The sequence below is a fragment of the Emys orbicularis genome, chromosome 14 (genome assembly GCF_028017835.1).
Source record: "Emys orbicularis isolate rEmyOrb1 chromosome 14, rEmyOrb1.hap1, whole genome shotgun sequence".
Classification (NCBI taxonomy): Eukaryota; Metazoa; Chordata; order Testudines; family Emydidae; genus Emys; species Emys orbicularis.
Window position 1 is genome coordinate 37,909,053 of NC_088696.1, and position 27,846 is coordinate 37,936,898.

The 27,846-nt window shown below is 50.8% G+C and overlaps 1 protein-coding gene across 1 annotated transcript; it reads left to right on the forward strand.

The window, feature by feature from the left end:
• Positions 1 to 27,348, forward strand: ADGRG5 (adhesion G protein-coupled receptor G5). The gene is made up of 13 exons (XM_065416739.1): positions 1 to 115; positions 9,265 to 9,358; positions 10,202 to 10,340; positions 12,320 to 12,461; positions 16,994 to 17,125; positions 18,042 to 18,158; positions 19,539 to 19,581; positions 20,927 to 21,033; positions 22,527 to 22,648; positions 24,147 to 24,415; positions 25,204 to 25,303; positions 26,552 to 26,835; positions 27,263 to 27,348. The coding sequence occupies exons 2-13, from the start codon at positions 9,268 to 9,270 to the stop codon at positions 27,346 to 27,348; spliced, it is 1,632 nt and encodes a 543-aa protein (XP_065272811.1). The 5' UTR covers positions 1 to 115; positions 9,265 to 9,267.
• Positions 27,349 to 27,846: the final 498 nt, after the last annotated feature.

Here is a 27,846-nt window from a genome sequence, read left to right on the forward strand (position 1 = left end):
GCATGCCTTGTGCAGCGATCTAGGCACAGAGCGAGGGACGGGAGACCATATGCACTAAGGGCAAAGGGAGAAACGAACCTGCTTGAGGAAGTCACCATCCTGCAGGAGGCTGCAAGTAAGTCCTTTGGTTTGAACTGTGTTGGCCCAGTTCTGATCTTGCATGCAGCAGAGTAAATCAGGAGTGGCTCCAGTGCAGTTACATTGTGTAAAAGTGGTGTGAGAGGAGATCAGGCCCACTTATATTGTGCTTGGTGGTCCCCTCAAAGGCTCTCCTGGAGCCACAGGAGGCAAATGGGGTTGTCAGCCTCTTGGATGCAGCCTGTGAAATGCCCAGTGTATTAAAGGAAACAGAAAAAAGTGTCAGACCCTAGAACTGATCTGAGTTGGGGTGTGCGGTGGGTAACGCAGGAGTGAGCACTACAGAGAGATGATTGGACTTTCACATTAACTCTCCGTCTTAGAGATTCCAGTGGCACCTATTGCTGGGGTATCTAAGGGTATGTCTAGCCCCTCACAGGGCTAAGGGACTATTTAACTGGGGTGTAGACGTTCGGGCTCCGGATGCACCCCGAGCTCTAGGACCGTCCCACCTTGCAGGGTCCTAGAGCCTGGGCCCCAGCCTGAGCCCGAATGTCTACACCACAATGAAACAGCCCATTGGTCTGAGTCCTGCGAGCCTGAGTCAGCTGGCAGGGGCCAGCCGCGGGTTGTAATGGCAGCGTAGACAGACCCTAAGTGCTCAACAGGTTATTTCTAACTGCAAAGGGCTGCCCATAGTGGATCCAGTTGTTTGCCTCTCCCAGTGGAGCTTCCAGTTCTTTCTTATTGTCCCGCCCCATGTCTGCTGGGGTGCAAAGGGGTTTTCTTCATCCTTTTCCAGTTTTTCCCTCCCTTTAAGCTGTTTCATTGGGGGAAGAAGGGAGGTGCAGCATACGAACCCCAGTGGGAGGAGGGTCACAAACATGCTTCAGGGGGCTCCAACCACCTTCCCTTTCTTTCTGGCTATAGGGTAGTGGATGCTGGAACCGTGTTCTGCTGTAACACGTAGTCCTAGAAGGAGAAGAAGGTGCGAAGCACCAGGGCCGCCCAGAGTGGGGGGCAAGTGGGGCAAGGGGCCCCCGCGAGAATATAGTATTGCAACTTTTTTTTAATGGAAGGGGCCCCCGAAATTGCTTTGCCCCAGGCCCTCTGAATCCTCTGGGTGGCCCTGCGAAGCACTGATCTGTTTCTTTCTTTAGCACACTGCATCTTTCTCTCCTTGCCGAAGTGAAGTGATAAGAAGAGGGTGGGTGGGTATGGCTACCCTGGAGTTGGAGATGTAATTTCCAGCGCAGTGAGACGTTCCCCCACTAGCTCTAATGGCACTAGCACACTAGCACAGTATACACTACAACAGCAATGTGGCAGCCACGGCGCACAGACTGTCTGTCTCAGTACAATCCCACCCAAGCCCCTGGGTGTGTATTCAGGGGACTAGCCACCTATGTAGCAGCAACGACACTCCTATTTCTAGCACAGGAGCTAGGAGCTAGTGGGCGTACATCTACCCGAGCCAGAAGTTACACTCCCAGCTGCAGCCTGGATGCCCCCTGTGTGTCTGTAGGAGAGGCAGAGTTCATGCTTTGCTGGGAAAGCCTCAGCCCCGGTTCCCTGGGAGCACGGGCCAGCTCGTGGGGCAAGCTCTGTGCTGGAGAGCATGCTAGGCCACAGAGCCTTGGCTCTTGAGTTCAAGCTGTAAAAGCTTGAGCTTTGGAGGTCCCTGGTTCCATCCCCGGTGTGTCAGCCAAGATAGCAACTGTCACGAGAGCACTCTCGGAGCAGCGCTCCATGCCCCAGCTTGTGCTCACACTCAGCTGTAGGCCAGACTGCCACGGCAAGGAGCATCTGCCCCATGCAAAACCCAGCCTCCGCTCCATCGATGGAAAGATCTTTTCCATTGGTTCATGCGCGTACAGTGAAAATGACATTTACCAATAAAACTCTAATCCTTCCAAGCCTACTTGTTGGGGTTGGGTAGCTTTAATCTCTGCTTGTGGAATCAGCACATCTCCCTTTCCGGTCCGTGCCAGGTTGTTGCAGGGCCCCAGGATGGAAATGGGATTGACAGCAACTTGTGCCATTGCATTCACGCCCTTGGTGCACTTTCTGCTGTTGTACCCAATGGGCCCAATTCTCCTCTCACTCGGAGCGATGTAACTCCACCAGCTTCAGTGGGGCTACTTCTGATTTCCACCAGTGACAGAGTTAGAGTCTGAAACTTACTATGAAAATGAAAAACTGTAAGTGGACACTTACTATTATTGACCAGAATAAAACAACTCCACCGATTTTAAATCCAAAACCACTGCAGTGAAGCTCAAAACTAGCTGACGTCACTTTATCACCTAGAAACAGTGCTCAGACTAGCGTAGCAAAGTAACACTTTTCTCTATTTGATTCTTACCTATTTTCAGACGTGCTTACTAGCCAGTTGTGTTTCTAAATATTGCTGCATACCAATATGCTGCTGTCTATTCCCTTTCCATGGCCTAATAAGGTAAAGGCAAAAGTTAATTAAAGTGCTTGGATCAAAGTTGTGCTCTCCTGCCAAAAGAGGTTATAAGTGGGTGTTTGTGTCCACTTTTCTGTTACATTGGAATCACTATTTATTGCATTACATGTATGTATTGCTGTTTCGTATTGGTTTAATATTTTTGACAGTGCTTTTGGGACTGGTCTACCTGTGCCCTGAAGATGCCACTCTAAGTGGCAAAAATTAATTTATTTCCCCCTTAGATTGTACATTAAAGTAACACAAATGAGCTGTCCAATGACAAATGGATTTGGGGACTGGCTGGGTCAGAGGGAAGACACGGGGATAATGGAGCCTTTCACCCCTAGGTTGCCCATTCTAATCTGCTCCAGGCTGCAAACCACTATCAGCTGGTGCCTCTGGGAAATGAACCTGTTCTTAGTGGACACATGTCCACATCATTACAGCCGTCCTCCTAATTGCTAGGCCTCCTTCGTGGGACTCTCACTAGTGAAGACTAAAAGGCCATGGTGACTGAACTATCATCTCTGGGCTGTCGCGAGAGGATCCCGGCAGCTTTGAGCTGCAGTGGCAGGGCAGTGGGGAGCAAGTGGGGGTACTTGCACTGCTGCAAACACTGATAATAATCCTCAGCCCTTTATGTAGGCGCTTTTCATCTGTGGATGACAAAGTATTTCTCAAAAGGAGGCCAAAGTCCTTATCTGTGGTTTATGGACAGGGAAACTAAGGCCTAGAGACTTGTCAGAGAGAATCAGTAGCAGAGTTAGGAGTAAACACAGGTCTCCTAATTTGCAGGCCAATGCCCTACTCACATCACCTCTCTAGGCAGCCAACAGCTTCCAACTCCAAGACCATCAATTCAGCCCCTTGCAGCAGAACTGAGATATTGGTTAAAATGCATCAATACTATGTTGAAAATTCATACTGAAAAATATATCATTGAATACAGTGAGCATATACGCAAAGCTTAGGGAAGGGAGGGTCCCTGGATGAGGTTGCTACCCTAAAAAAATACCTCCCCTTCTATTTTTGTATATTCACCGTGTTTATTGGTAACAAAGAGCAGGGCAGGAAGGGGAAATTTTTACCATGCTACAACTAATTTCATTCTCATACCATATCTTCCACCCTTATCACAAGTGTACTTCCTCTTCTAGATTTAAGCAGTAAATCCAGGCTGCAAACCACTATCAGCTGGCAACCCAAGGAGTTGTGCTGGGCCAGCACCGGCCCTCCTTGGGTTGCCAATTCCAAGATCACACGAGCTACCTTTAAACTTTCAAATCATCTGCCAGCAGTTGACACCATGTTAACGGCTGTCTGAGAGACATTTGTCGTTGTGTGAGCTATACATAGCTAGTGCGTAGTTAGAGTAAGAGTGAAGCTGAGGAATTGGAGAGACACTTCATGGCCCTCTAAGAAATTCCTTCTTTTGGGGCACACAAGTTGCTCAGTTCCCAGCCTGGGAGCATGATGTATTTATTATTCGTACTACAGCCGAATCGACTGCCCAACTCAGACTGAGTGGCTATTGTGCTAGGCGTTGGCACATACATAGGAAGGGACAGGCTCTGCCCCCAAAAGTGTATAATCGAGCAAGATAAGAGAGACAAAGGAAGCAGCATTTAAGGAGGGCAGAGAGATTAAGTGTCTTGCCCAAGGTCACAGAAGACATCAGTGACAGAGCAGGGAATTGAACCCAGCCCACTGCCTGAAACACAAAACCACCAGCTGCAAGTCAAATAGATGATTTCTAGTCCCATCAGTGGAACTCACATTGCTAAATTCTCCCACCCACTGGTTCCAGTTGTTAGAGCGTTTTCCCTTCACCATCTCCCCTGGTTCTTGTCACGCAGACAGAAAGCAGAAGACCAGAAGTCCGAAGGGCAGACAATGCAATGTTTATTGGGGTTAGTTTTCAAGCAAGCATGTTCTGAAGCCCTCACACCAGTCGGGCTTCTCTCTATAAGTCAATAGAGTCTGTTCCCCAGTGTTCCCTTTCCAGCTCCGACGCCGCAGAGCGTTTACCCTGCGTCCCCCTTCCCAGCAGAGCCTTGCCTGTGTCCCTGTTCCCTATTCCCTGTTCTCGTCCCGCCCCTTAGCAAACATGATTCCAATTTCCCTTCCCCCCCCCCACTTGCTGTTTGACCCCAGTTTGTATAGTAATATTCTCAGCTATATCTTAACCCATCATTTTATTGAAATTTAACCAATCCTAACATATTGTAACAATTCTCTAACCAATTCTATCCCACTACCCTAATTAACTTACACCTAGCAAAATTAATTATACAGCACACAGAAACAATTAGAGAACCAGACAGATTAACAATAGAAAAGTGCGAGCCATAAAGATAAAACAATACAGAAATGAGGGTTTCACAACCATTGATAAGTGATTTCTTGCCAGACAGGATGCTATCAAACTAAGTTTTCTTTAACCATCTTAAGATCTGTTTCTTTATCTGGTGGTGATGATTCTGTCCTGATAGTGCCCATCTTCCTAGCAGCCCAATAGCACCTTATTTCCATGTGACTGGTTTGGGATGTGAGGACGTGATCGTTCCCTTCCCAGCTTATGGCTGCCCTTGCTGCTTAGCCAGGCCTTAGCCTAAGAACAAGGCCTCAGACTATTCTAGGGAGAGAAGGCGCATACACAGGCAGACTGTGAGTTTGATTCTTTGTTTTTATACCTCTATAACTAGCTAAGTGATAAAAATACACCTACGTTCTTAAAGTAGAGGCCTTTACAGGCAGGCCTGAAAATCTATATTCTAACACCAGCACTGACATGGTATTAGCATTTTGGGTGCAAGATCCTTCCCTCTCATCAGTAATGATGCATTACATTAGCTAAGCATTCCATCCATCTACGCTCAGAGAATATTGCTAAGTCACCAGCACAACGTCACCTGAAATGACTGCGCACAAGAGCACCAAACTAACGGGGCTCTTGGCTACCCTCCCTGTCAGTCCCAGACACTGGATATTATTGCAATCTATTATAAAACAAGGAGAATTTCAGCACCTGATAGCGCAGAAAAAAAAAAATCATATGTTCTCCTCACTGCAAACACTATTGGTGAGTCCAATGTTACCCTTACCCAATCAAGACCGTGGAGCTGCCTGGATCTAGCGAGGGGCAGAATTTGGTCCTATATGTCCAGTCCTGACTCCTTTTCCCCACAGGCCACTCCCTCCAACAGTTATTTGTTTTAGCCATGCCCACTGGCAGTTATTTTATTCCCCACTCCCAAGGTGGGATCCCTGGAAAATGCCCAGGAAGCAGAGGTACCATCTAACCCTTGCCAGGCAAGAAAAACTGTGACGTTGTCTAATTAAAATGTAACCATGCAAACCATTGTTGCTACCACTGCTATATAATTGCAGCAAATCTTATACAAAATATAACTCGTGTCCAGAAAGGGTTAAACAGCCTGCAGGCTGAAGGACCCAAAGCCCACTTTTAAAGTCATGTTAGAAAGGTATGTGAATGGTAACGAGGGCCAGTCATGCTCAGCAGGCTAGAACTTTGAAATGCAAACTGTATGGTTGGAAGTTAGATGCAATACTAATGATGTGTATCTTAAATGCTACCCGTGTAAACAGATAGTTCCTGTCTGTCACTACAGCTACTAAGTCAGAGATCAAAAGGGAATATTAACATTTAGATGAGTCTTGGGTAAAATAATGTCATTGTCTAAATGTTTCTTTTAAGTTTGTAATAGACTGACTACTGGATAAATTGCCCTATGTTAATTTGTGTAACTAATTACTGGTGGTGTTTAGAAAGCAGAAGGTTACATCAAAAGCCTATTGTTTAACCAGGACTGCGTGGTCAAGTGGATGCTAGAACACTGTATAAAAAGACCCGTGGGGCCTGATCCTGTATCTCAGATCTGTGTAGGCTTCTTCAGGGGAAGTTTGAGTCGCAAGACCGAGGTCCCAGTTATGCTGGTACGCCCTGAATATGAGATTTGGACATTGGACTATAACCTATGAACTATTTCTAAAATAACTCTTGTCAACTACAAAGCTCACATCTCTGCTATGAATCTGCACCTAAGTGAACTGAACTCATATCTGACTGTTAGAGCTGTCAAGCGATTAAAAAAATTAATTGCGATTAATCGCACTGTTAAACATTAATAGAATACCATTTATTTAAATATTTGTGGATGTTTTCTACATTTTCAAATATATTGATTTCAATTACAACACAGAATACAAAGTGTACAGTGCTCACTTTATATTTATTTGATTACAAGTATTTGCACTAAAAAAAACAAAATACTATTTTTCAATTCACCTAATACAAATACTGTAATGCAATCTCTGTATCATGAAAGTTGAACTTACAAATGTAGAATTATGTACAAAAAAACCTGAATCCAAAAATAAAACAATGTAATAATTTTAGAGCCTGCAAGTCCACTCAGTCCTACTTCTTGTTCAGCCAATCGCTCAGACAAACAAGTTTGTTTACATTTGCAGGAGATAATGCTGCCCGCCTCTTGTTTACAGTGTTACCTGAAAGTGAGAACAGGTGTTCTGATGGCACTGTTGTAGCTGGTGTCGCGAGATATTTATGTGCCAGATGTGCTAAAGATTCATATGCTCTTCATGCTTCAACCACCATACCAGCGAACATGCGTCCATGCTGATGATAGGTTCTGCTCAATAACCATCCAAAGTAGTGCGGATCGACGCATGCTCATTTTCATTATCTGAGTCAGATGCTACAAGCAGAAGGTTGATTTTCTTTTTTGGTGGTTCGGGTTCTGTAGTTTCCATATCAGAGTGTTGCTCTTTTAAGACTTCTGAAAGCATGCTCCACACCTCATCCCTCACAGATTTTGGAAGGCACTTCAGATTCTTAAACCGATGGTTGAGTGCTGTAGCTTTAGAAATCTCACATTGGTACCTTCTTTGTGTTTTGTGAAATCTGCAGTGGAAATGTCCTTAAAATGAACAACATGTGCGGGGTCATCATCTGAGACTGCTATAACATGAAATATATGGCAGAATGCAGGTAAAACAGAGCAGGGGACATATAATTCTCTCCCAAGGAGTTCAGGCATAAATTTATTTAAACATTATTTTTTTAACAAGCGTCATCAGCATGGAAGCACGTCCTATGGAATGGTGGCTGAAGCAGGAAGGGGTATACAAATGTTTAGCAGATCTGGCACGTAAATGCGTTGCAATGCCAGCTACAAAAGTGCCATGCAAATGCCTGTTCTCACTTTCAGGTGACATTGTAAATAAGAGAGCAGCATTATCTCCCATAAATGTAAACAAACTTGTTTTGTCTTAGCAATTGGCTGAACAAGGAATAGGACTGAGTGGACTTGTAGGCTCTGAAGTTTTGCATTGTTTTGTTTTTGAGAGCAGTTATGTAACAAAAAAAAGTCTACATCACTAAATTGCACTTTCACAACAAAGAGATTGCACTACAGTACTTGTATGAAGTGAATTGAAAATTACTATTTTTTTGTTTATCATTTTTACAGTGTGAATATTTGTATTAAAAATAATATACAATTTGATTTCAATTACAACACAATACAATATATGTGAGAATGTAGAAAAACATCCAAAATATTTAATAAATTTCAGCTGGTATTCTACTGTTTAACAGTATAGTAAAAACTGCAATTAATCACAATTAATTTTTTAAATCGTGATTAATTTTTGTGAGTTAATTGCATGAGTTAACTGCAATTAATTGAGAGCCCTACTGTATGTATGTTGATCTTTTAACCAGACTCTCTCTTTTGTTTTTTTAATAAATTTTAGATTAGTTAATAAGAATTGGCTGTAGCATGTATTTGGGTAAGATCTGACACATTCATTAGCCTGGGAGGTGATGTGTCCGATCCTTTGGGATTGGTAGAACCTTTTCTTTTATATGATGAAATAAGATTTACAAAAATTTTCATTATATTTGACGTGGGTACCTGGATGGAGGCCTGAGGCTGGATCACTTTAAGGGAACTGTGTTGTTTGGACTTCTGAGTAACCAGTAAGGTAATAAAGAAGCTGTTTTATGCTGGCTTGGTAAATCTAAGTATTGGAATATCCATCAGCTTTTTGGGGATTGTCTGTCCCATATTTTGCAGTTCACCCTAATTGAGTGACCACAGCTGGCTCCCCACTGGGACCCCGGTCACAAAAACATTAACTCTGGGCTTCTTGCGGCTACAGCTCATTGAATCTGCTCTTGTCTTGGTGTATATCAGGAATAACACTAATGCACACTGGAGTGCACTCAAAATAAAGGGCCCTGGCTGTTGTCAGAAACATTCCCTCTTTCCCCTAGTCTAATCCTAAATGGAGCAGCTCCCTGTTATGGAAGGAGATCCAATCCTTGAGTTGTCTTTGGAACTAAGCAGCAAGGGTTAGGAAGAGACAGGGTGTGACAGACACACAGTTCAGGGCTTCCTGAATGTGGTTACCACCACTAAGGTTATCATCAGAATCCAAATCCTCTGTTTACGGTCATCTGATAAACCACCACGCTGGTTACAGTGAGGACGATATCAGAGAGTTTAAAAATGCCCTGCGATAGGGCCCCCCTTGGGTTTTGGATCATTTATTTAGATTGTAAAATGCACAGAGCAGAGATTACATCTCTTACTGGCTTGTACAGCACTGTCTGTGCACGTTATCAGCACTTTAACAACAGTGGTAATTGAATCCAGAAAGCAGAGCCTGTATGTCTCTTGCAGGAGATGAGCGACATTTGGAGCACCACGCAGAGGGACTCACCCTTGCGGACCAGCCTCTTCTTGTATCTTGCCGCTCTTCTGCTCCAACAGGCAGGTATGGATAGTTCTTTATTCAGAGCTCTGACATCTCTGCTATCATGTCGCCTAGAAGGCCACCCTGACATCTGCCGACAGTGAGTACACCAACCTGGGGACAAGTCTGGCATCCCAGTCAGGGCCCCCCACATCTGCTCTCACGGGAGTCGCTGAGCGATTGCAGTCACTGACATTTTCCTGCCAAAGGTTTCGTTTCTGACGAAGTGGCCTTTTCCAGCAAAACAGCGGGTTTTACACACACACACACAGCGGAAGGTCTCTGCGGATCCAGGGGCACATGGGGAGTTGTGGTGAGAATCAGTCTCCGTGAAAGCAGCAGCGTGCAGGGCTCACCTCAAGCCCCTCTTTCATCTCCCCAAAGGCCTTTGCGACCCTCCTCCCTGCCCTGGTGGCAGGCCACCTGCTCCAAGTACAAATTCATTCACGAGGTGCAGCTGTGAGAAGATTGCAATGGCGGGATGGAGCGCTCATGGCCCTAGCCCAGGAGGGGGAGGGGACGCTGTTTATCTAAGCCGAGGAGAGGTGGGGGGAGCTCTCCCTCTGCTTTCCTCGTGCTCTCCTGCATACCTTTACTCTGACCCCCAAGATCTGTCCAGGGCCGCCCAGAGGATTCAGGGGGCCTGGGGCAAAGCAATTTCCATAAAAAAGTTGCAATACTATAGAACACTATATTCTTGTGGGGGCCCCTGCAGGGCCCGGGGCAAATTGCCCCACTTGCCCCCCCTCTGGGTGGCCCTGGATCTGTCAGGTGGTGGCGTGTCACGGGATGGAACAGGGCTCAAACCTCCCCCACAGGGTGCTGCCGCTCCGCCCATCCCAACACAGCTCGTTTCCCTCCCAGGCCCCATAGAGGCCCAGAAACACTGTCATGTACCCACACAAGAGATAATGAAAGAGGAGGCGAACATGGTGGCTGACATGGACGACGACATGGAAAAAAGATGCCCTGCACCGTCTACACAGTGTGGGAAGCTGGACAGGTGAGTGGGGAGCACGCACAGGGGGCTTTGCCAGACTACACTCTGGGGCCAGCTCTCCGAGTCCATCGCCTGCAGCTAGGGCTGCCGGGGAAATTTACAGCGAGGCATTTTGAAGCAGAAAACAGCCTTTTGATCAAATGGAAATTTGAGTGAAAAAACCTGTTTTGGTCAAAAATTGGGGACGGGAGGGGTTGACAAACTAAAAACTTAGAGATAAAACAAATCAGTTTTCAATAAAAAGGCAAAAAAAAAAATTTTTTTCACAGAACGTTTGCCACAAATGAACATTTTTCTCTTTTGCTGAAATGTTTGAAAGGGGAGAACAATTTATTTCCAGCTGGATCCACAGCCTCCGTCAATGTCTAAAGCAGGTTACAAACCTCGCTCCCTCCTCATAACGCCCCAGGGAAGCGGCTCAGTATCATCACCCCCATTTTACAGATGGGAAAACTGAGTGCGTCTACCCTGCAAAGAAAAACCCAGGGCACTGAGTCTCGGTGCCAGGATCAATTGACTTGGGCTTGTGGGGCTCAGGCTGCAGGACTAACAATAGCAGCCTAGCTCTTCGGATTCGCACTGGGGCCCAGGCTCCAAGCCCCTTCTCGAGTTTCTGTGCCCAGAAGGTCCCAGTGGCGCTCTAGGGCTGCTCCGAGCACTCAGAGGTTAATTGTGTCAGAGGAATGGCTAAGCTTGGAGGAGGAATTAAGGCCCCCATGTAAGCAGCTTCTCCAAGAATGCTCTACAGTCCATAGGCTCAACGCAGACAGCCCAGAGTCAGCCCCCTGCCCCAGACCAGAGAGAGGGGGAGAGACCGGATTTGCTGAAGGTTTTTAGGGCTAGCACAGGGGAAGAGGAGAGTCAGGGTTAGCGCAGGGGGCTGAGAGGTGAAGGGGAGGAGGTGGAAAGGGCTGGGGTTCACTCGCCAGGGCAGCTGTGTGGCATCAGGCAGACAGCAGGCAAGCGAAGCTGAGACTCCCTTGCTCTCCTTCAGTGGATCTCAGCTAAAGGGGGAACTTGTGAGGGACCGATGAAGAAAAGCCAGGCCCTCTGTCATAGAATGTCAGGGTTGGAAGGGACCTCAGGAGATCATCTAGTCCAACCCCCTGCTCAAAGCAGGACCAATCCCCAGACAGATTTTTTCCCCAGTTCCCTAAATGGCCCCCTCAAGGATTGAACTCACAACCCTGGGTTTAGCAGGCCAATGCTCAAACCACTGAGCTATCCCTCCCCTTCCACTGAGCTATCCCTCCCCCAGGTCGCCACTGCCCATATCAACTTTGCATCCAGATTTGGGAAGAAACCAAAATTTCTAACCATTGGAATTTTCTGTGGGATGGCTCGTCTGTTTTTCGACCAGAACTAGTTATTTCTAAGTATAATTCTAAAGTCAGACACCCAGTATAATACAGACTCGGATCTGCCACACCATCCCCTACAGACAGGAAGCCTCACGGACAGGCTTGGCAGAGTCTCACAAACAAGGCAAGCCCAAAGCAAACCCATTCCATAATTTGGGTGAGGAACGTTTAAAGCCGACGGTGACAGGGTCTGATGTTTGAGTCTGTCTCCAATTTTAAAAAGTAACAGAGGGTCCTGTGGCATCTTTAAGACTAACAGAAGTATTGGGAGCATAAGCTATCGTGGGTAAGAACCTCACTTCTTCAGATGCAAGTGAAGTTCTTACCCACGATAGCTTATGCTCCCAATACTTCTGTTAGTCTTAAAGGTGCCACAGGACCCTCTGTTGCTTTTTACAGATTCAGACTAACACGGCTACCCCTCTGATACTCTCCAATTTTAGTGCCCCTAGTCTGAGGCAACCTCTAAGGCGTGACGATACCTTCTGGAGATGATCTCAAATACACATCTTCAGTGTCTCTGCCTCTTTCTTTCCTTCCTCCTCGTATTGTCTGCCCCAGCCCCAGCCTCTCTGGCCTTCTCCGCCCCTCTGAGCGCTGATTCTTGTTTCTCCATTCTAGGTTAAAACAGTTAGAACAGAAGCTGTTGGGAGTCCGTTTCCAAGAGAACAACTTCACTGTCATATGCCCCAACATTCAGACTTTAGTCATCAAGATTACGCCACTGTTCCCAGGGCTGAATCTCAGCAGCAAGTCAATGCCGGTCAGTATCCACCTTGCTCTAACGGCGGGCTTTGCTTTCTAATCACTCTTCCCAGCGTAGGGCCTCGCATACTGACAGCGTTCTTGCGCACGGCGCGATAGCACGAGCTTTCGTTTCCATAGGAGTCTGATCTCTATTTCCATTCCCCCATTTCTCTGTCTCCCCCGCTCCATCACACCTGCCTCTTCCTCTTTTTTGGCCAAGTACCTAAAGTAAGATCTACAAAGGAGTAATTTCCGGAAGAGACCAGATTAGTTTGGTTCCTTCTGGCTTAGTTCCCTCCTTGCTCAACTGCCAGAGCTGCTGCCCACAAGAAACCCCATTTGCATCCTGGCTGAAGTCGTTTGAACACGTGAGGTGTGCCCAAACGCCAGGCCCAAGGACCAAATGGGGCTTCATTGACAGCTGAAGTCTGACTCCAGTACGTCTGACCCAGCAGATATAAATATAACATGGGCAGGCTGGATGGATAGACAAGGTGAGGTGGGGTGCTGAAATCTGCCCTGCCCCACAGGGGATGGCTCAGAAGGGTCCTTAAACCTTATCTTACCCTCCTTTTCTAAACCAAGAAGGAGTCACATCCATTCCCAGCTGTGTCCAACCACATGCAGCAGTGTTGGCTTGGATGGGTTTTCTTTTCTATGTTAAGCCCCTCCCACAGGCAAGATTATAGTAATTAGGGGCAGAGTTGGGACCCTGGCCAAGATTGAGCATTTACATTTGGGGAGCCCAACCTAAGTCTCCTTGAAGGGTCCCGGATTTCAGAAGGTGCTGAGCCTCTCCCCTCTGGAAACCAGGCTGCTTGGACACAACAAGAATCACAAGCCACTTGTGAAAAACTCTGGGCCTCTCAGCACACTCTGGTCAGGGGCATCATTTCAGAAAAATTCTGGTGGGGAGGACAAAGCTGTGTCAGTATATAGACTGGTCTTTGTGGTCATATTATCTCCTTCAACGTCTGCAGGTGGGCGGAAGCAGAGCACAGAAACCTATGAAAAGTTGGAGGGGGGGGGACCAATGTTGGGAGAGCAACTGCCCCTCTTGCCTGTGTTTTTGCCCTGTACATGTCAGCCCTTGGCCCTGGGTTTTTTTCTCAGGCAGCCTGGAGGTGTCTCCCCCAGCCAGCCAGCCGAGCCAGTTGGAGATGAGAGCCGTGCACTCTCCCTTCCCACAACCCAAAGCTCCAGGCGCCTGCCTTCCCAGCCCAGTCCGCTCTGGCGGGTCATTAGAACGGTCTCCGGTGGCCAGCCGGGGTCTCAGTCTCCACGTCTGCCCAGAGTGCTTTGTGCCTTGCTATGTACGCCGGGAATGCGACGTGCTGACACTTCCATCCAGGGAAGAACTTTTGCCAGAGGGCAGCGGGGACAAGGGAGAGATGTCAGCTTTATCTTCTTTGACTGAAAGCCATGCAGTAGTGGGAACGGAAAATCATCCACATGGCCTCTAAAGCATCTGGGAGACTTCCTCAGTGTTAGTCCCGGAACAGATCAGACCGCGGGTTTCCTGCATCTCTGCTCTAATATTATTTTGGGTTGAATTTCCTTCTCTTTTTAAAGGAACCTTTCTGCAGTGAAAGTGAGCACTTACATTATCATCACGAGAAAGCGTGACAGGGGATGGAACTGGGGACCTCCAGAGCTAAAAGCATGAGCCGCACTCCCAAGGGGGCTGTAACAGACTCAGAGTCATTGCGGATTGCACCCAGAGTGGGAACAAACACTCACAACACACATGGCCACACCTCTGCCAATCTCCAATCCCGACTGCCCCTAGAACCCACTGTGTCCGCACGTAGATTGCATGTTCAAAGCCCACATGCAAATATGCCATTCACTACACAAAGCAAATACGGATTTTCAGTCTAAAATGATTTGTCTCACATTAGCTAAGGGAAAACAAGACCAACATCTCCAGGGCCCAGCTTCATCAAGGTATGTGTGCGCCTCTAGAGGAGCAGACTCACCCCTGCGGCGCCTCCTGCTGGTTACTTCCGGGAATTAGCTCTTCCAGCGTCTGGAGCGCCCCCTGCAGGCTGGTGATCCACCTGTCCTCTGGCCCCGAGCCCTCCCAGGACCCCGGTGCCCTTTTACCTGGCAGTAACCCCTCAGTCTTAGGGTCTCCCCTCCTCGGGGAACCCTCACCCACTATTCCCACCTCACCTCAGTATAAGGCTACTGCCAGTCATCGTCTAGCCCCACACCCTGGGGCAGACTGCAGTATCAGCCACTCATCACTGGCAAGGTTGGGTTTGGACCTGCTACCTTGGCCTACCCCTGGGCTGCCCTCTGCAACCCCCAGAACTCCTTGGCCTTCTGCTAGGCCGCAGCCTGGGGCTTTCCAGGCTGGAGCTCCCCGGCTCCTCTGCCTTTCCCCAGCCCTGCTCCACTCAGATACCCTGTCTCTAGCTTCCTGCAGCCAGGCCCTTCTCTTTCTAGAGGGAGACTGCTCTGGGCCTCTGGCTCACAGCCTTTTTATACAGGCCAGCGGGGGCCTGATTGGGGCGTGGCCCAGCTGCAGCCACTTCCCCAATCAGCCCAGCTTTTAGAGCTGCCGCCCTCTGCAGGGCTGCTTTTAACCCCTGCAGCCCTCTTTCAGGGCTGGTTTCAAGCCCTTCAGGGCAGGAGCGGGTGTCCACCCCGCTAGAGCGCCTATTGAAATCAATGGACGTTAGAAGCCTAAATACCTTTGTGGAGCTGGGCCCAAGATTTTAGAGAAGGATGCACCAATGGTTAGGGCACTGATTTAGGCTTCCTGGGTTCAAGACTCACTGTGCTACCTGGGGCAAGTCACAGTCTGTCGGTACCTCAGCTCCCCATCTGTGAACTGGGGATAAGAGCACTTCCCTACCACCCAGGCGTTGTGTGCGATGCTCAGATGCCAAGGGACTGGAGGCCGTATAAGTGATAGGAGATAGACAGGAGAGAGCTCAAAGCGTGTATCTCTGCTGCAGCCATTTCTGGGAGCAAACTGGTTGCCGAACTCTGCACCCAGGGAGTGTTCTCAGAGATTTAAAAGTGCATGTGAGCGTGGCTTTGAAATGCTGGATCTGACTATCAGGTTACAGACAAGGGTGGGTGAGCTAATACCTCAGGGCATTTAGGGGTAGGAGTGTGCATCCCACAGGGATCAAAATCCAGCATCAGGAAAGCATCATGCAAAGGTGCAAAAGGAATCAATTTTACCACCATTCTACTATTAATAAAGGGTGATTTGGGGCACTTCAATGGCAGGGGCACAGCTTGAGACACCTTAGAAGGGTTTGATTTCCAGAGGGAGGAGCTCCAAAAGTTCTGAAATCCAGGTCCCTTTAAGGTCTCCAGCTGGGCCCCTAAAGATTGATGCATTCAGAATCACTAGTCACTTTTGAAGATCTTGGTACAGCCTAATTTAGGAACTGGCCTGAACCAAACCCTTTGATCCAACAGCACCCCTGCAAGGCGTGGCTCCACACTTTGCAAACTGGGCCTGACCTCTAAAGCAAATGGTAAGACACGGACCCAAGAGAACCATTCAAATGTTTCTGTAAATGAAGGTCTGAATGAGGGAGCCTGTGGCTTCCGTCTGCCCTGTCACTTCTGCCATAAAGTGACCTAGAAAGTGGTGAGCCTCACTCACAATCCCAGTCACAATATTTGTTGCCACCATACAAAGTCCTAAACTTATTATGGAGCAATAGGACATCCAGGGCTTCCAAATCCTCTTGCTCCAGCTTCTCAACCTTTCCTCTTTTTGACCCAGGTGGCAAGACAGAGATTCCCAGACACTATTTCACCCAAAGCTCTGAGAAAAAGCTTCTACTAGTCATTTATACCACACCCGTCACCATGGTATCCTCATATCTGTCTTGCCGGAGCCCTGCCTCACAGACCTTGCCTCTCTTCATTTCCCACTCTTCTGCTCATCTGATACTGGTCTCCTCGCTATACCTCCATGCAACCTCACCACCTTCTCCTCCGCACCTCCTGCTGTGATTGTCAATCATCTCTATTACCGTAGCATCCAAAAGCACCAGTTAGGATCAGGCCCCCATTGTGCTGGGCAGCGTACAGACATAGATGAGGAGACATCGTGGAGAATGGGGATGTTTGTCTCCCTTCTAGTAGCTGGTCCATAAAAAAGGTTTAGGAATCAGCTACAGGGCTTCACTTAGTTCTTTACCTCAAGGGGTGGCAATTCATGCTTTTAGTGCAGAAAGTCCTGGGTTCAAACCACACCGTTGGCCCAGATGGGTTCAGGTACATGAATAAATCTCTCTCCCTCCAGCTACAAGCACATTTGACCCAAGCACTGCTCTTTTCATCCTTGCCTCATTTCACTTCTCCTTCCCTCCTCTATCCTTTATCTCACGCTGACGCTGTGCTTCGCTCTTTCCAGCATGCTGGCACACAGGGTGTTTGAAAGATGCTACAATTATTATTGAGTTGCATTGCAGCCCCCTGCGATCGCTCTTTCAGCACTTGCTTCTTCTCTTTAAATCATAACCTGACATTTGTCAGTTTGTGCCAGGGAATGTTTCTGTTTCAACCTCACAGCCCAAGTCCAGAAGGAATACACCAACCCAACACTCCATGCATTTCCCAGCTGCACTGGTGCCGACATGGCGGAGTACACCAGCAGAAATGAAACTCATCTGCATTTATCTCAACACCCCTTGCCTGTTCCAGGTTAGACACTCTGAAGTTTTACCAGCGCGGGTGGGTTGGGGAAGCAGAGAAAAGACATTAGTTTGCATGTACGCAGCCCTTTCTTTCGAAGAGCTGTCTAGACTAATGCATCAGACCATACGCATGGGGCCCTTCCCCAACACCGAGATGCAGATGAAGCAGGGCAGCTGCTTAACAGCACGCGGCACCCCTGCTCATTTATGCCGTATCCAATTGGAAGTGCAGGGGAATTTAGAGAGGGCAAGGGCCCCAGGTATATTGGAATTGTCCCAGGGGAACCCCAGGGGAACACCTCTCTTCTGGTAATTAAAGCCCCGGGAAGCTGTAAAGATGTGGTCAGCCCACGGTCAAGCAACAGCAAGACTTGTCTGGCCTTGCTCACCAATTGGCTGCTGCAGCCCCCTATGACCAATGCTAAGAAAATAGCTTCCACCGGTGTTTCAATGAGATGAGCAGGACGGTGTCTCTAGCCCATCCGTCTATCTAGCCGGATGCTTTCATTAACAACATATTACATGCAGGTGCCCACAACACCCACACATGCAGCGTAGAGGACTCTTACGTATAACATGAGAAGCAGCAATGCAAACTTCTCTGTGCAACCTCAGTAAGATGTGTCATAAAGGGACACCTCTTAGAGTGGAAGGGTAGTTTGGCCTCTCTGACCATTCCGTTCATGGCCTCCCCGATGAAGTGGTTAAGCATCATGGTGTGGAAGGTTTGCAATGTGAGCACCTGCCTGCAAGGAACTGGATTGAGACCAACAAACTCATTGCACATAGGCCATCAGATTGCCCATGGATAGAAGCAGCGTTGGTCATCTGCAGATGAAAGGCTCCCGATACCAGTGACCTGCTCACTCCTGGTAATAGTCTTTATGGGTCTGCGCATTGTTTCTTCTGCTCTGGCTTTGCAGGACTGGAAGAATAGCTCCCTACTGAACAATGACATCTTAGGGGCCACCCTTGAAAACTACAGCGTCACCAACCTCACTGAGCCTGTGGAGATCCGGTTCTGGCATAACCAAAAGCTGGTGAGCTGGTGATCGTGGCCCTCAAAGGCATTTAACAGCAGCTATCACTCTGGGCAAGGGAAGGCAAATAGCTCTCCAGGACACCGGAGCGGGGAGGTCAGTGTAGCTGAAGTCTCAGGAACAGCCAGGGCTCTTGAAACCCAATGGGAATTCAACCTGTTGCTTGAAGGGTGGATTTGGGCCAGTATCTCTCTGCCTCGGTGTGCAAAGAGGTGGGAGCGAGCGCATAAGGAGCTCCCCCTCCCTGAGCCCTGGCACCATTGACTGCCCGGGATCCCAAAGGGGAATGTAATTCCTGCTCCCTGCTAGCAGTGTGCTCAGATGCTAGGGTCCTGACAGGGAATGGCAGGCTAAGAGCAAGATCTCCCCTGCTCTGTACCACCCAGTAGAACTGGCCTGGCACGGAGGAGGAGTATGCCACTTTCTCGAAGGGGATGCAGCGGGCATGCGCATGTGTGCTCCCTGGGAGGAGTTCTAGCTGAGGCAGAAGCTATAGCAGAAAACAGAGTAGCTGCTGCAGGGATGGAGTGGGGCTTTTGAAATGCTTCTCTTCTCCTCTGAGCTTCCCTGGAGCTACGGGAGAGTGGGGGGAGGTCCTGGCTCATTGCAACCAATAAGGCGTGTGGTGGTTGGTTGGCTTTTAACCACAAAGCCAGTGCAGCCCCACTGACTCCTGCCAACTCTTCTCTGTGAAGTATTGCTGAGACTCTGAGGGTCAGCCCGCATGCAAGTTGTCTTTGTCCGGACTGGGGAGCAGGTGGGAATCTTTAGGTGGGAGAGACGTGCCCGCCAAGTGGGCACCACGCAATGTAACCCAACTGTGCAGACGTAGGAGGAAGCCATTGGCCCTTTGTGCTCTCGGGTATATTGGGTATATTGGAGGCACGTCAGAGAGCAGCAATGAACTGATTACGGGGATTTAGAGGAAAAGATTGCGAAGCAGAATGGTCAACTGCTTGAGAAGTATGTAGGGCCAGATCCTCACCTGGTGTAAATTTTCCTGCTGAAAATCTAGGTGTAAGCAGGGGGAAAGAAAGAAAAGAGCGTAGGGTACTCCAAAGGGGTATTATTACTCCAAGGGGGTATTATTACTAACTCAGAGTAACGGGATAAAACTGATTAACTATCAAATATTTCCTCACTACACGGCGGAATAGTCTCCCAAGTGATGCAGTGGATTCCTGTGATGGGGCTTCATGTTAATAGTGGGCAGGAAAAAGTGCTGGGAAATATGCTGTAGGGAACAACGCTGCATAGGCAGGAGGGACCAGTCACAAGACTTTTCCCTAACGAGCCCAGGTTACGTACATTGCTTGGAACTAAGGGAGCACAGACACCTCACCATGTGCCTCATGTTTTCTCCCCCCGCCCCCCAACCAGGATAACTCAAATGCGATCTGCGTCTTTTGGGAGGAAGGACCAGGTAATTATGACACTCACAGCATCACGCGGTACCCGTGCATGCATGCAAGGAACGAGGAAGAGGCAAAACAGAGATGGTGGGAGTCATTCAATGGAGAGCGCATTGCCTTAGACACCAGGGGGACCTAAGGACCAAACATACAGCTGCAATTTACCAGACAGACTCTGAGGTTTCATGCTATGACCGTCTCTGTCTGCTGCCAGACTATACTCACCCCAGCCACCTTGCCAGGAGAACTTGGGAACCCCGACCTCCCTTGGCTCCCAGCGACAAGCATCCTCCTGTCATCCCAGAGCTGCTTACGGTGCGCCCCCCTCTGTGCACAGAGCCTTGCCGAGCGTAGGGCTATATGGAGACCCACACTGGCACCTATTGGAGGACTAAACCCCACACCCCTCAGGGGTTTCCTGAGTGAGTGCCATTGTCGCGCACAAAGCGGGTGGAGAGCGGGCCCAGGTCAGCCAGAGCCACCTGCAAACAGCCAAGCAGGGCACAGGCACTTCCCACAGGCTTGTAAAAGCAACTCCCATTTTTATGCCCTTCTTCCAAGGAAGGAGTCATATAGAGACCCAGGGCCATAGAATTTAAGGCCAGAAGGGACCCCCAGATCCTCTAGGCTGGCCTCATGGATCATCGGCCACTAAAAACACAACCAAGCACCAAACCACCACCCGTAGAGCGGAACGTTACAGCCCTCAGAGACTGAACAACTGTGTGCCACAGGCAGAGAACAGGGACTCAGGTTCCCCCGGTGCCCAGGGGTGAGATGCACCCAGATAAACCTGGCAAGTGACCTGCCCCCCACGTTGCAGAAGGCAGCAAAAACACTGCTCCAAGGTCCTTGCCCCTGAGAACTGGAGGCTCCCTGCTCTTAGAGAGCCTGTAGGTGCCCAGGGCTGGATCTTAGGGGATTGCAGAGGAAGGTGCAGGGAGGGGGACATTTTGTCCTGCTAGCTTTATTCCTTCCCTCCACTATATGCCTGAGAAGAAGCTCTCCAGGGTTCGGCACCAACCCACATGAGCCCTAGTGCTGTGCAGCCTTGAACCACAGGTAGCCCAAACCCAACTCCGATCCCAATGCTGGCCCATGTCTAGTGTCAACACCCCCATGTCGCAGTAGCACTACCTGAGCTCACCCCTTGCCCCACACTCTGATTGTTTTTGCGGTTGGAGACAGGGGGTAACATTTTCAAAAGTACCGAAGCCCCACTGAAAATCAATGGGCCTTGGGCTCCTAAGTGAGTTGGTGCTTTGGAAAATGTTGCCTATGGGTTTTTCTGAGGCTCGGCCTCACTGCTCTGTGGCCGTGGGCTGTTTTCCTTAAGGCCGTTTCTCCCTCTTGCAGAAAATGGCAGCCTGGGGAACTGGAGCAGCGCTGGCTGTAAGACCATCCACCGAAAAGACGTAGTACTGTGCCGGTGTAACCACCTCACCTACTTTGCCGTGCTGCTGGTAGGAAGGCTGTTTCTCCCCCACTGTTCTTGCTCTGTTTGGGGGTGTATGAGGCTCCCCCCCCCCAGCCATCAGACACAGTCTTTGCTCCCTCTCAGTCCCTGTCTCTCAGGTGCTCTAGATCAGTGGTTTTCAAACTTTTTTTCTGGCGACCCAGTTGAAGAAAACTGTTGATGCCCGCGACCCAACAGAGCTGGGGATGAGGGGTTGGGGGTGTGGGAGGAGCTCAGGGCTGGGGCAGAAGGTTGGGGTGCGGAGGTGAGGGCTGCGGGGTGGGGCTGGGAATGAGGGGTTCAAGGTGTGGGAGCAGGAGGTTGGGTTGTTTGAGGGGGTCAGGGCTCTGGGCTGGGGGTGCAGGCTCTGGGCTAGGGCTGGGGATGAAAGGTTTGGGGTGCAGGAAGGGGCTGTGGGTTGGGGGGGCTCAGGGCTGGGGCAGGGGATTGGGGCGTGGAGGTGGGGCTTATCTCAGGCAGCTCCCGGTCAGCGGTGCAGTGGGGGTGCTAAGGCAGGCTTCCTGCCTGTCCTGGCACTGTGGACCATGCTGTGCCCTGGAAGCGGCCAGTAACAGGTCCGGCTCCTAGGCGGAGGCGCACAAGCGGCTCCGCACAGCTCTTGCCTGCAGGCACCTCCCCCCAGCTTGGTTCCCGGCCAATGAGATTGCGAGGCCGGTGCTCGGAGCGGGGGCAGTGCGCGGCGCCCCGGAGCTCCCCTGCCTAGGAGCCGAACCTGCTGCTGGCTGCTTCCGGGGCGCAGCGCGGTGTCAGAACAGGTAGGGACTAGCCACCGCCGATGGGACTTCTAACGGCCCGGTTGGCAGTGCTGACCAGAGCCGCCACGACCCAGTGCCTTCCATTGGGTCGCGACCCGCGGTTTGAAACCCACTGCTCTAAAGCACTCATCCCTCTCCCAGGGCTGTTTCCTGTTTGCCTTCTCCCTGACTCATTCCCCGCCAGCCGCTCTCAGTGCGTGCTCTGAGCGGCTCATTTCCCCGCAGCTGGGCTCCACCACGAGGCCCTGCTTCCATTTCCCTTTCCTCTTTCACACCCACCCTGCAGGGGCTGAGAGACGTGCAGCACCATCCTCTGGGGCCGCCTCGCCCCAGCACCTATTACACTGCGGGGGATGGATGCACACGCGTGCACCCCCACAAGGGTTACACTAGGACACACTCTGCCCCGCCCCCGCTCTGGAGGGAACCTCTTGGACCTGCTGACCAACCCGTCTCACGGGGTCAGGATAGGGGGTCGAGCTTTGAGGCGGTTCCCTCGTCCCCCTCGGAGCTCTGGAAGGGGGGAGGAGATAGGACAGAGGCCAGTGACATCCAGCAGCCTCAGGGACGGGTGCCAAGCTGCGGGGGTGGAACAGGCTCCAGGCCTGAAGAAGCTGGAGGGGGTTGAGGGGAGAATGAAAGGCCAGGGTGGCCGTGAAGGCTGAGGACCAGTGCCAAAGGGCTGCATTCATTCCTCACCCCTTCCCCTCCTCATCCCACGCAGAAAATCTCCTCAGCGCCCATAGACGAGGCCATCCTGGCTCCTCTCACCTACATCTCCATGGTGGGCTGCAGTGTCTCAGCCGCTGCCTCGCTCCTCACCATCCTCCACTACCTCGCCTCCAGGTAACCTGGCTGAGCTGAATCAACAGGGGCTCCCTCAAGAGAGATGCTAAACCAAATTCATCCCAATGGGGACTCCCAACTGAGGCCCCTGGGGTTACACCCGGGGTTAGTTTGGCCCTTTTTGGAGAGTTACACTTGCCATTCCCACCCCCAAGACGTCACGTTCCTGCTTGAATTTCTGCACCGTTCTCCCATCTGCTCCTGGAGGGATCCAATTATCCCTGGCCACATCCCTTGCAGCAGAGACGAGACAGGGGCCAGAGCAGCAGCAGGTGTCAAGCAGCCGAGCTCCATTGTAATCTTTGGAACATGCCAGCCCACAGCAGCGGAGGATCTGACCCAGAGCTTGGCTGTCATGAATTCTTCACCGAGGCTGCTGGACACAGACAGATCTTGTGGTTTTCTGGCTTTTTAGCTCCCAGCCTCACTCAGGCCTTATCTACACTAGAAAGGGTTTGCTGGTATGCCAGCCAACCTTCCTAGGGCAGGCTCACCCAGGGCCAGCTTAACTCTCCTGTGGGCCTGGGGCTATTAGATTTTGTGGGGCCCCTGTATACAAGTCTTTTTCCTGGGAGGGAGTTTGGTGCAGGAGGGGGCTGGGGCAGGGGGTTGGGGTGCAGGAGGGGGATTCTGACCTGGGGCAGGGGGTTGGAGTGGAGGAGGGGATGCGGGGTCTGGGAGAGAGTTTGGTGCAGGAGGGGGCTCCGGGCTGGGGCACAGTGTTGGGGTGCAGAAGGGGGTGCGAGGTGTAGGGTCTGGCTGGGAGGCGCTTACCACGGGTGGCTCCCAGCCGGGGGCACAGCAGGGCTCAGGCAGGCTGCCTGCCCAGTTCCCGGCCAATGGGAGCTGCGGGGATGGTGCTGGGGGCAGGGGCAGCGCGCGGAGCCGCCTCCTGCCCCGCCAGGGGCTGCAGAGACGTGCCAGCAGCCAGCCGCTTCTGGGAGCGGCGTGGGGCCAGGGCAGGCCACCTGAGCGCCCCAGAGATCGCTGCCTGTGATTTATTTTTCTGGGAGCCCCCTTGAGCCAGGGCCCCGGGCTGCAGCCCCTAAAGCCCCTGCCTTAATCCAGTCATGGGTTTGGCTATACTGCAACTGGTATCGCTTATACCTGCTGCCCGACGCACTTTGAACGGCATCTACACTAAGGGTTTGGCCTGTAAAGAAACAGAATAAAAGTCACACCCCTAACAGACATTGCTAGAGTCACCAGTGGTTCTAATACAGTGTGCACTGCCTGTGTATCGCCAAGTGGTCTTATGGACTCAGCCCCCAAGGAAGGGACAGGACATTTCCACACCCCCCCCAACGTGGGCCCTATTGAGATATGAGACAGCTCTGGCGTTCTCCTGCAGCACACGCTGACTGGAGGGGATGTCCCAGGTGGAGGGGCTGGGGTGGGGGGCAGGAGTGGATTGCGTTGCCTGCTTTGCACCCCCTCCCGTTCCCCATTTCGAGGGCAGTCAGAAGGAACTGAGTTCTATTTGCGGTGTTCATTTTAGGAAAAAGAGCAGAGATTATACAACCAAAATCCACATGAACCTGCTGGGTGCCCTCTTCTTGCTGAATGTCTTCTTCCTGCTCAGTGGGCCCCTGGCATCGGTTCACTCCACATGGCTCTGCAGAGGCACTGCCGCCTTCCTCCAATACTCCCTGCTCTGCTGCTTGACCTGGATGGCCATCGAGGGCTTCCACCTCTACCTGCTCTTGATCAAAGTCTACAACGTGTACATCAGGAGATACGTCCTCAAGCTGTGCGCCGTTGGCTGGGGTAAGTGCAGGTTCTCTACCCAGAAAGATGCCTCCCTCACAACCCACAAGGAGCTCCGTCCCTCCTGCCAAAACCACAGCCCTTCCGCTGCACTCTCTGCAGTGTCACCAGATTCCAGTGAGAGATGGAGCCACATTTCAATCACTCAAGATCTGGGGGGCGGTCAGAGCCAGGCATTGGCCTGTGGGAGGGAGGCTGTCCACTGCTGATCAAAGTGCTCCTTTATCTGTGTTCTGAGAGCCAGAGGACCTCGGCTCTAGAATTAGATAGTAATCGTCTGTTTGCAATGCATTAGCTTGTTGCATAGTAAAGAAGTAGGGGCTGGTTGCAGAGTTTATATCCAGATTTGGTTTCCAATCCCTCCCCAAATGCTCAGGGGTTTTGATGGGGCCCACCTCTCATGTCTACATTTCCCATGCGTGATAGGGGTGTGGGGGAGGGAATCTACAGTGCCCTACCAACATCTAATATAAGACAGCCTGGTTTACCTGGAGTGTGCTGGGACAGCAGAAACTTTTTTGAGGGACATAACTGCATCTTGCTCACACAGCCACGACCTGCCTTTGTGTTTCTGCTCTCTAAAATGGCCCCATATTCCATCACCACTTGTCCCATCTGCCTTACTGGATTTTTCCTTCCTCCAATATACTTCTCTTCCTACCTATGTCCAAGGACCAACTCCTTTGAATGCTACCCAGTTTCCTACCCTCCAATTACTTAGGTCCTTCTTATGTATTCCCATCATGTTCAATCATAGCTTAGTCGGTGTGTATCTCCCGCCCCCACAGGACTGCCAGCCTTAGCTGTGGTTAGCATTCTCATCTTCAAGGAAGAGACATACGGGCTGCACATAATTGAAACCAACACGGGCTACGACAATGCAACTATGTAAGTGTTAGACATGGGTTTGATGGTCCACACACAATCACGTTCTGCCATAATGGGGACCAGCAGGGGTTGAGGCTGGGTTCCCAGTGGTACAATAGGTCTCCTAATCATTAAAAGCTTCTGTGCTCCCCAGTCCCTCCTGGTTCTTTTCCACATGGTCCTATCTTCTGCAGAATGCAGGATAAAAAATGTGGTTCTATTCTCCTAAGCCTTGTATCCTACCTCCAAGCAATGTGCCATCCATGGAGTGCTCTAATCAGATCCATGGGCAATGAAGATTAAGGCTCTGGCTAGGCTACAGAGCTTACGGAGATGCAGAAGCTCTCCTGCCAACATAGCACACTGTCCACACCCGTATTTAGGTCATTATAAGTTACATCACTCGGGGGTGGCTTAGTCACACCCCTCAGTAACATAACTTATACCGACGTACGCTGTCGTGTGTACATAGCCTAAGTCCAACTCTCCAAAACATGGCGACTTTCCCGGGTGCATGATGCTGGTTTAGAACAATTGCGCCATTTACCCAGCATTGTCCTCTTTCGGCCTGTCCTAGGATTGTGGGATGGTTTGAAAACTACAGTGCCATTCACACCTCACTAGACCATTTCTGGTGGATGGTGCTGTCCTCTACTCGGAGTATGGTGCTGTCCTCTGCCCAAGACATGCTCCGACTCCCCAGAGGCAGTGCAATTTTGCAAGTATGTTGCCCTTCCCAAAGAACAGGGCAGGTCTCCAAAGCCTGGTTCCAGCCCAGAACCACGGTGCCATTTCCCCACAAATGGTGCTGCTCCCTTTGCATTGGCACTGAAATCCCATCTCAGCTATGGCGCGATAGGCTTCCCCCAACACAACACCCTTCCCATGCACTGCTGTGGTCCCCCCTTTCCAAGGCGTGCAGGCATTTACTAAGGCAAATTAGAGCCTGAACTCACCAGCAACACTAAGCAGCCCAAAAAGCCTTTCCACCCCGTCCGAGACAGATGTCCCTTCTGTCCTCCTCATCGGGAATCCCGTTTGCTGGCACACAAAGCAGCTGGCTCCCCAGCAGCCTTGCACGGATGTCTGCTACCCTATCTGGGCTCTGACCCCAAGGCCTGGATCCCCGGGGCCCTGCTGGAATGGTGTAATTCTCATGGCATGGTGCCATTCCCAAAGCAAGACATCCCTCCCCAGCCACGGGGCCAATCCCCACAGTGTGGCATCATCGTCATTAGCATACGAGAGTCTCCTCCTCTTCTCCCACAGGTGTTGGATCACAGACAAGGCCCAGGATGTTCATTACATCCTCAACGTGGGCTACGCTGGTATCACCATACTCTTCAACATGGTCATCTTAGTCACCGTCATGAGGATGCTGAGGAACCTGAGATCCAACATGAACAGTCAGAAAGAACGAGTGAAGAAGGATCTGGTGACAGTGCTGGGACTGACGTGCCTGCTAGGAACGACCTGGGCACTGGCCTTCCTCGGTTTCGGTGTCTTCTTGATTCCTCAGCTCATCCTCTTCACTATCATCAACTCCCTCCTGGGTCAGTGAGGCTGCAGGGCCCCGTGCTCAGGCAGTGGGATGAATGGGATGGAGCCAGAAGTAGCTTAAGACCTGAAGCAAAGCCCCGTCAAGGGGGATTCTGCAGAAGGAGGATCAGACGGCAGGGCTGGATTAGCTCCAGGGTTCTAGTACCACTGATTTAGGAGCAGCAGAGTCCCCTCGAGGTTTCTGCTAGCTCCTGGTCATTGCTGTTATAAGTAGCACGGTTCTCAGCCACCACCTGGTCAGTGCACTTCTGCTGCTGCTGCCCCTGCCTCTGAATCCAGGAGTGGGGAGGGGAAAGGACATGGAGGTTTCGGTGAGGTCAGAAGTCAGAGGGCCCTGCTGCTATGTTACTCACTTATTGACATGGGCACCATGGAGCAACCCTAGTGACCGAAGGCTTACAATGTGCTTTCCACCTGCAGGGTTCTTCATCTGCCTCTGGTACTGCACCGTCCGCCGCCAGCCGGACACCGGCCCCTCCACCGGGAGTTCTCAGATGACAAAATAACCAGGCCAGGCAGCTGGACTGTGCTCCCAAAGGGGCACAGCTCACCCCCCAGGAGCAGATTCACTTGCTGGAACTGGCCTGCCCCAGTTGCCCCACGCAGGTCTGCGCTTCTGATGGGGGATTTAGCAAGGAAAGAGACACACTCCTCAGTGCCTTCACACACGTGGCAACAAACAGCGCGACAATGAGCCTTCCAAGCAGCTTATGCAGAGTTTGTCGAGTAGGCGAACAGGACCTGGGCAAGACTGGGGGGTCCCTCTCACAGCACAGGGAATTGCTGTTCCCTAGGAGGCTATAGGCAGACAATGCGTGGGGCGTTGATTCCCCCTCCATTGCACCTTGTGTCTTTATTTACACCTGCGCACAGTGAGTGCAAAGAAGGTGCACATCGCTACCAAACCAGACCTCCCCACACACTCACACCAGGGGTAACGTCGTGCAGTTACTTCACACACTGAGGGGGAAAGCAAGGAGAATCAGAGCCTATGTGCCTGTCCC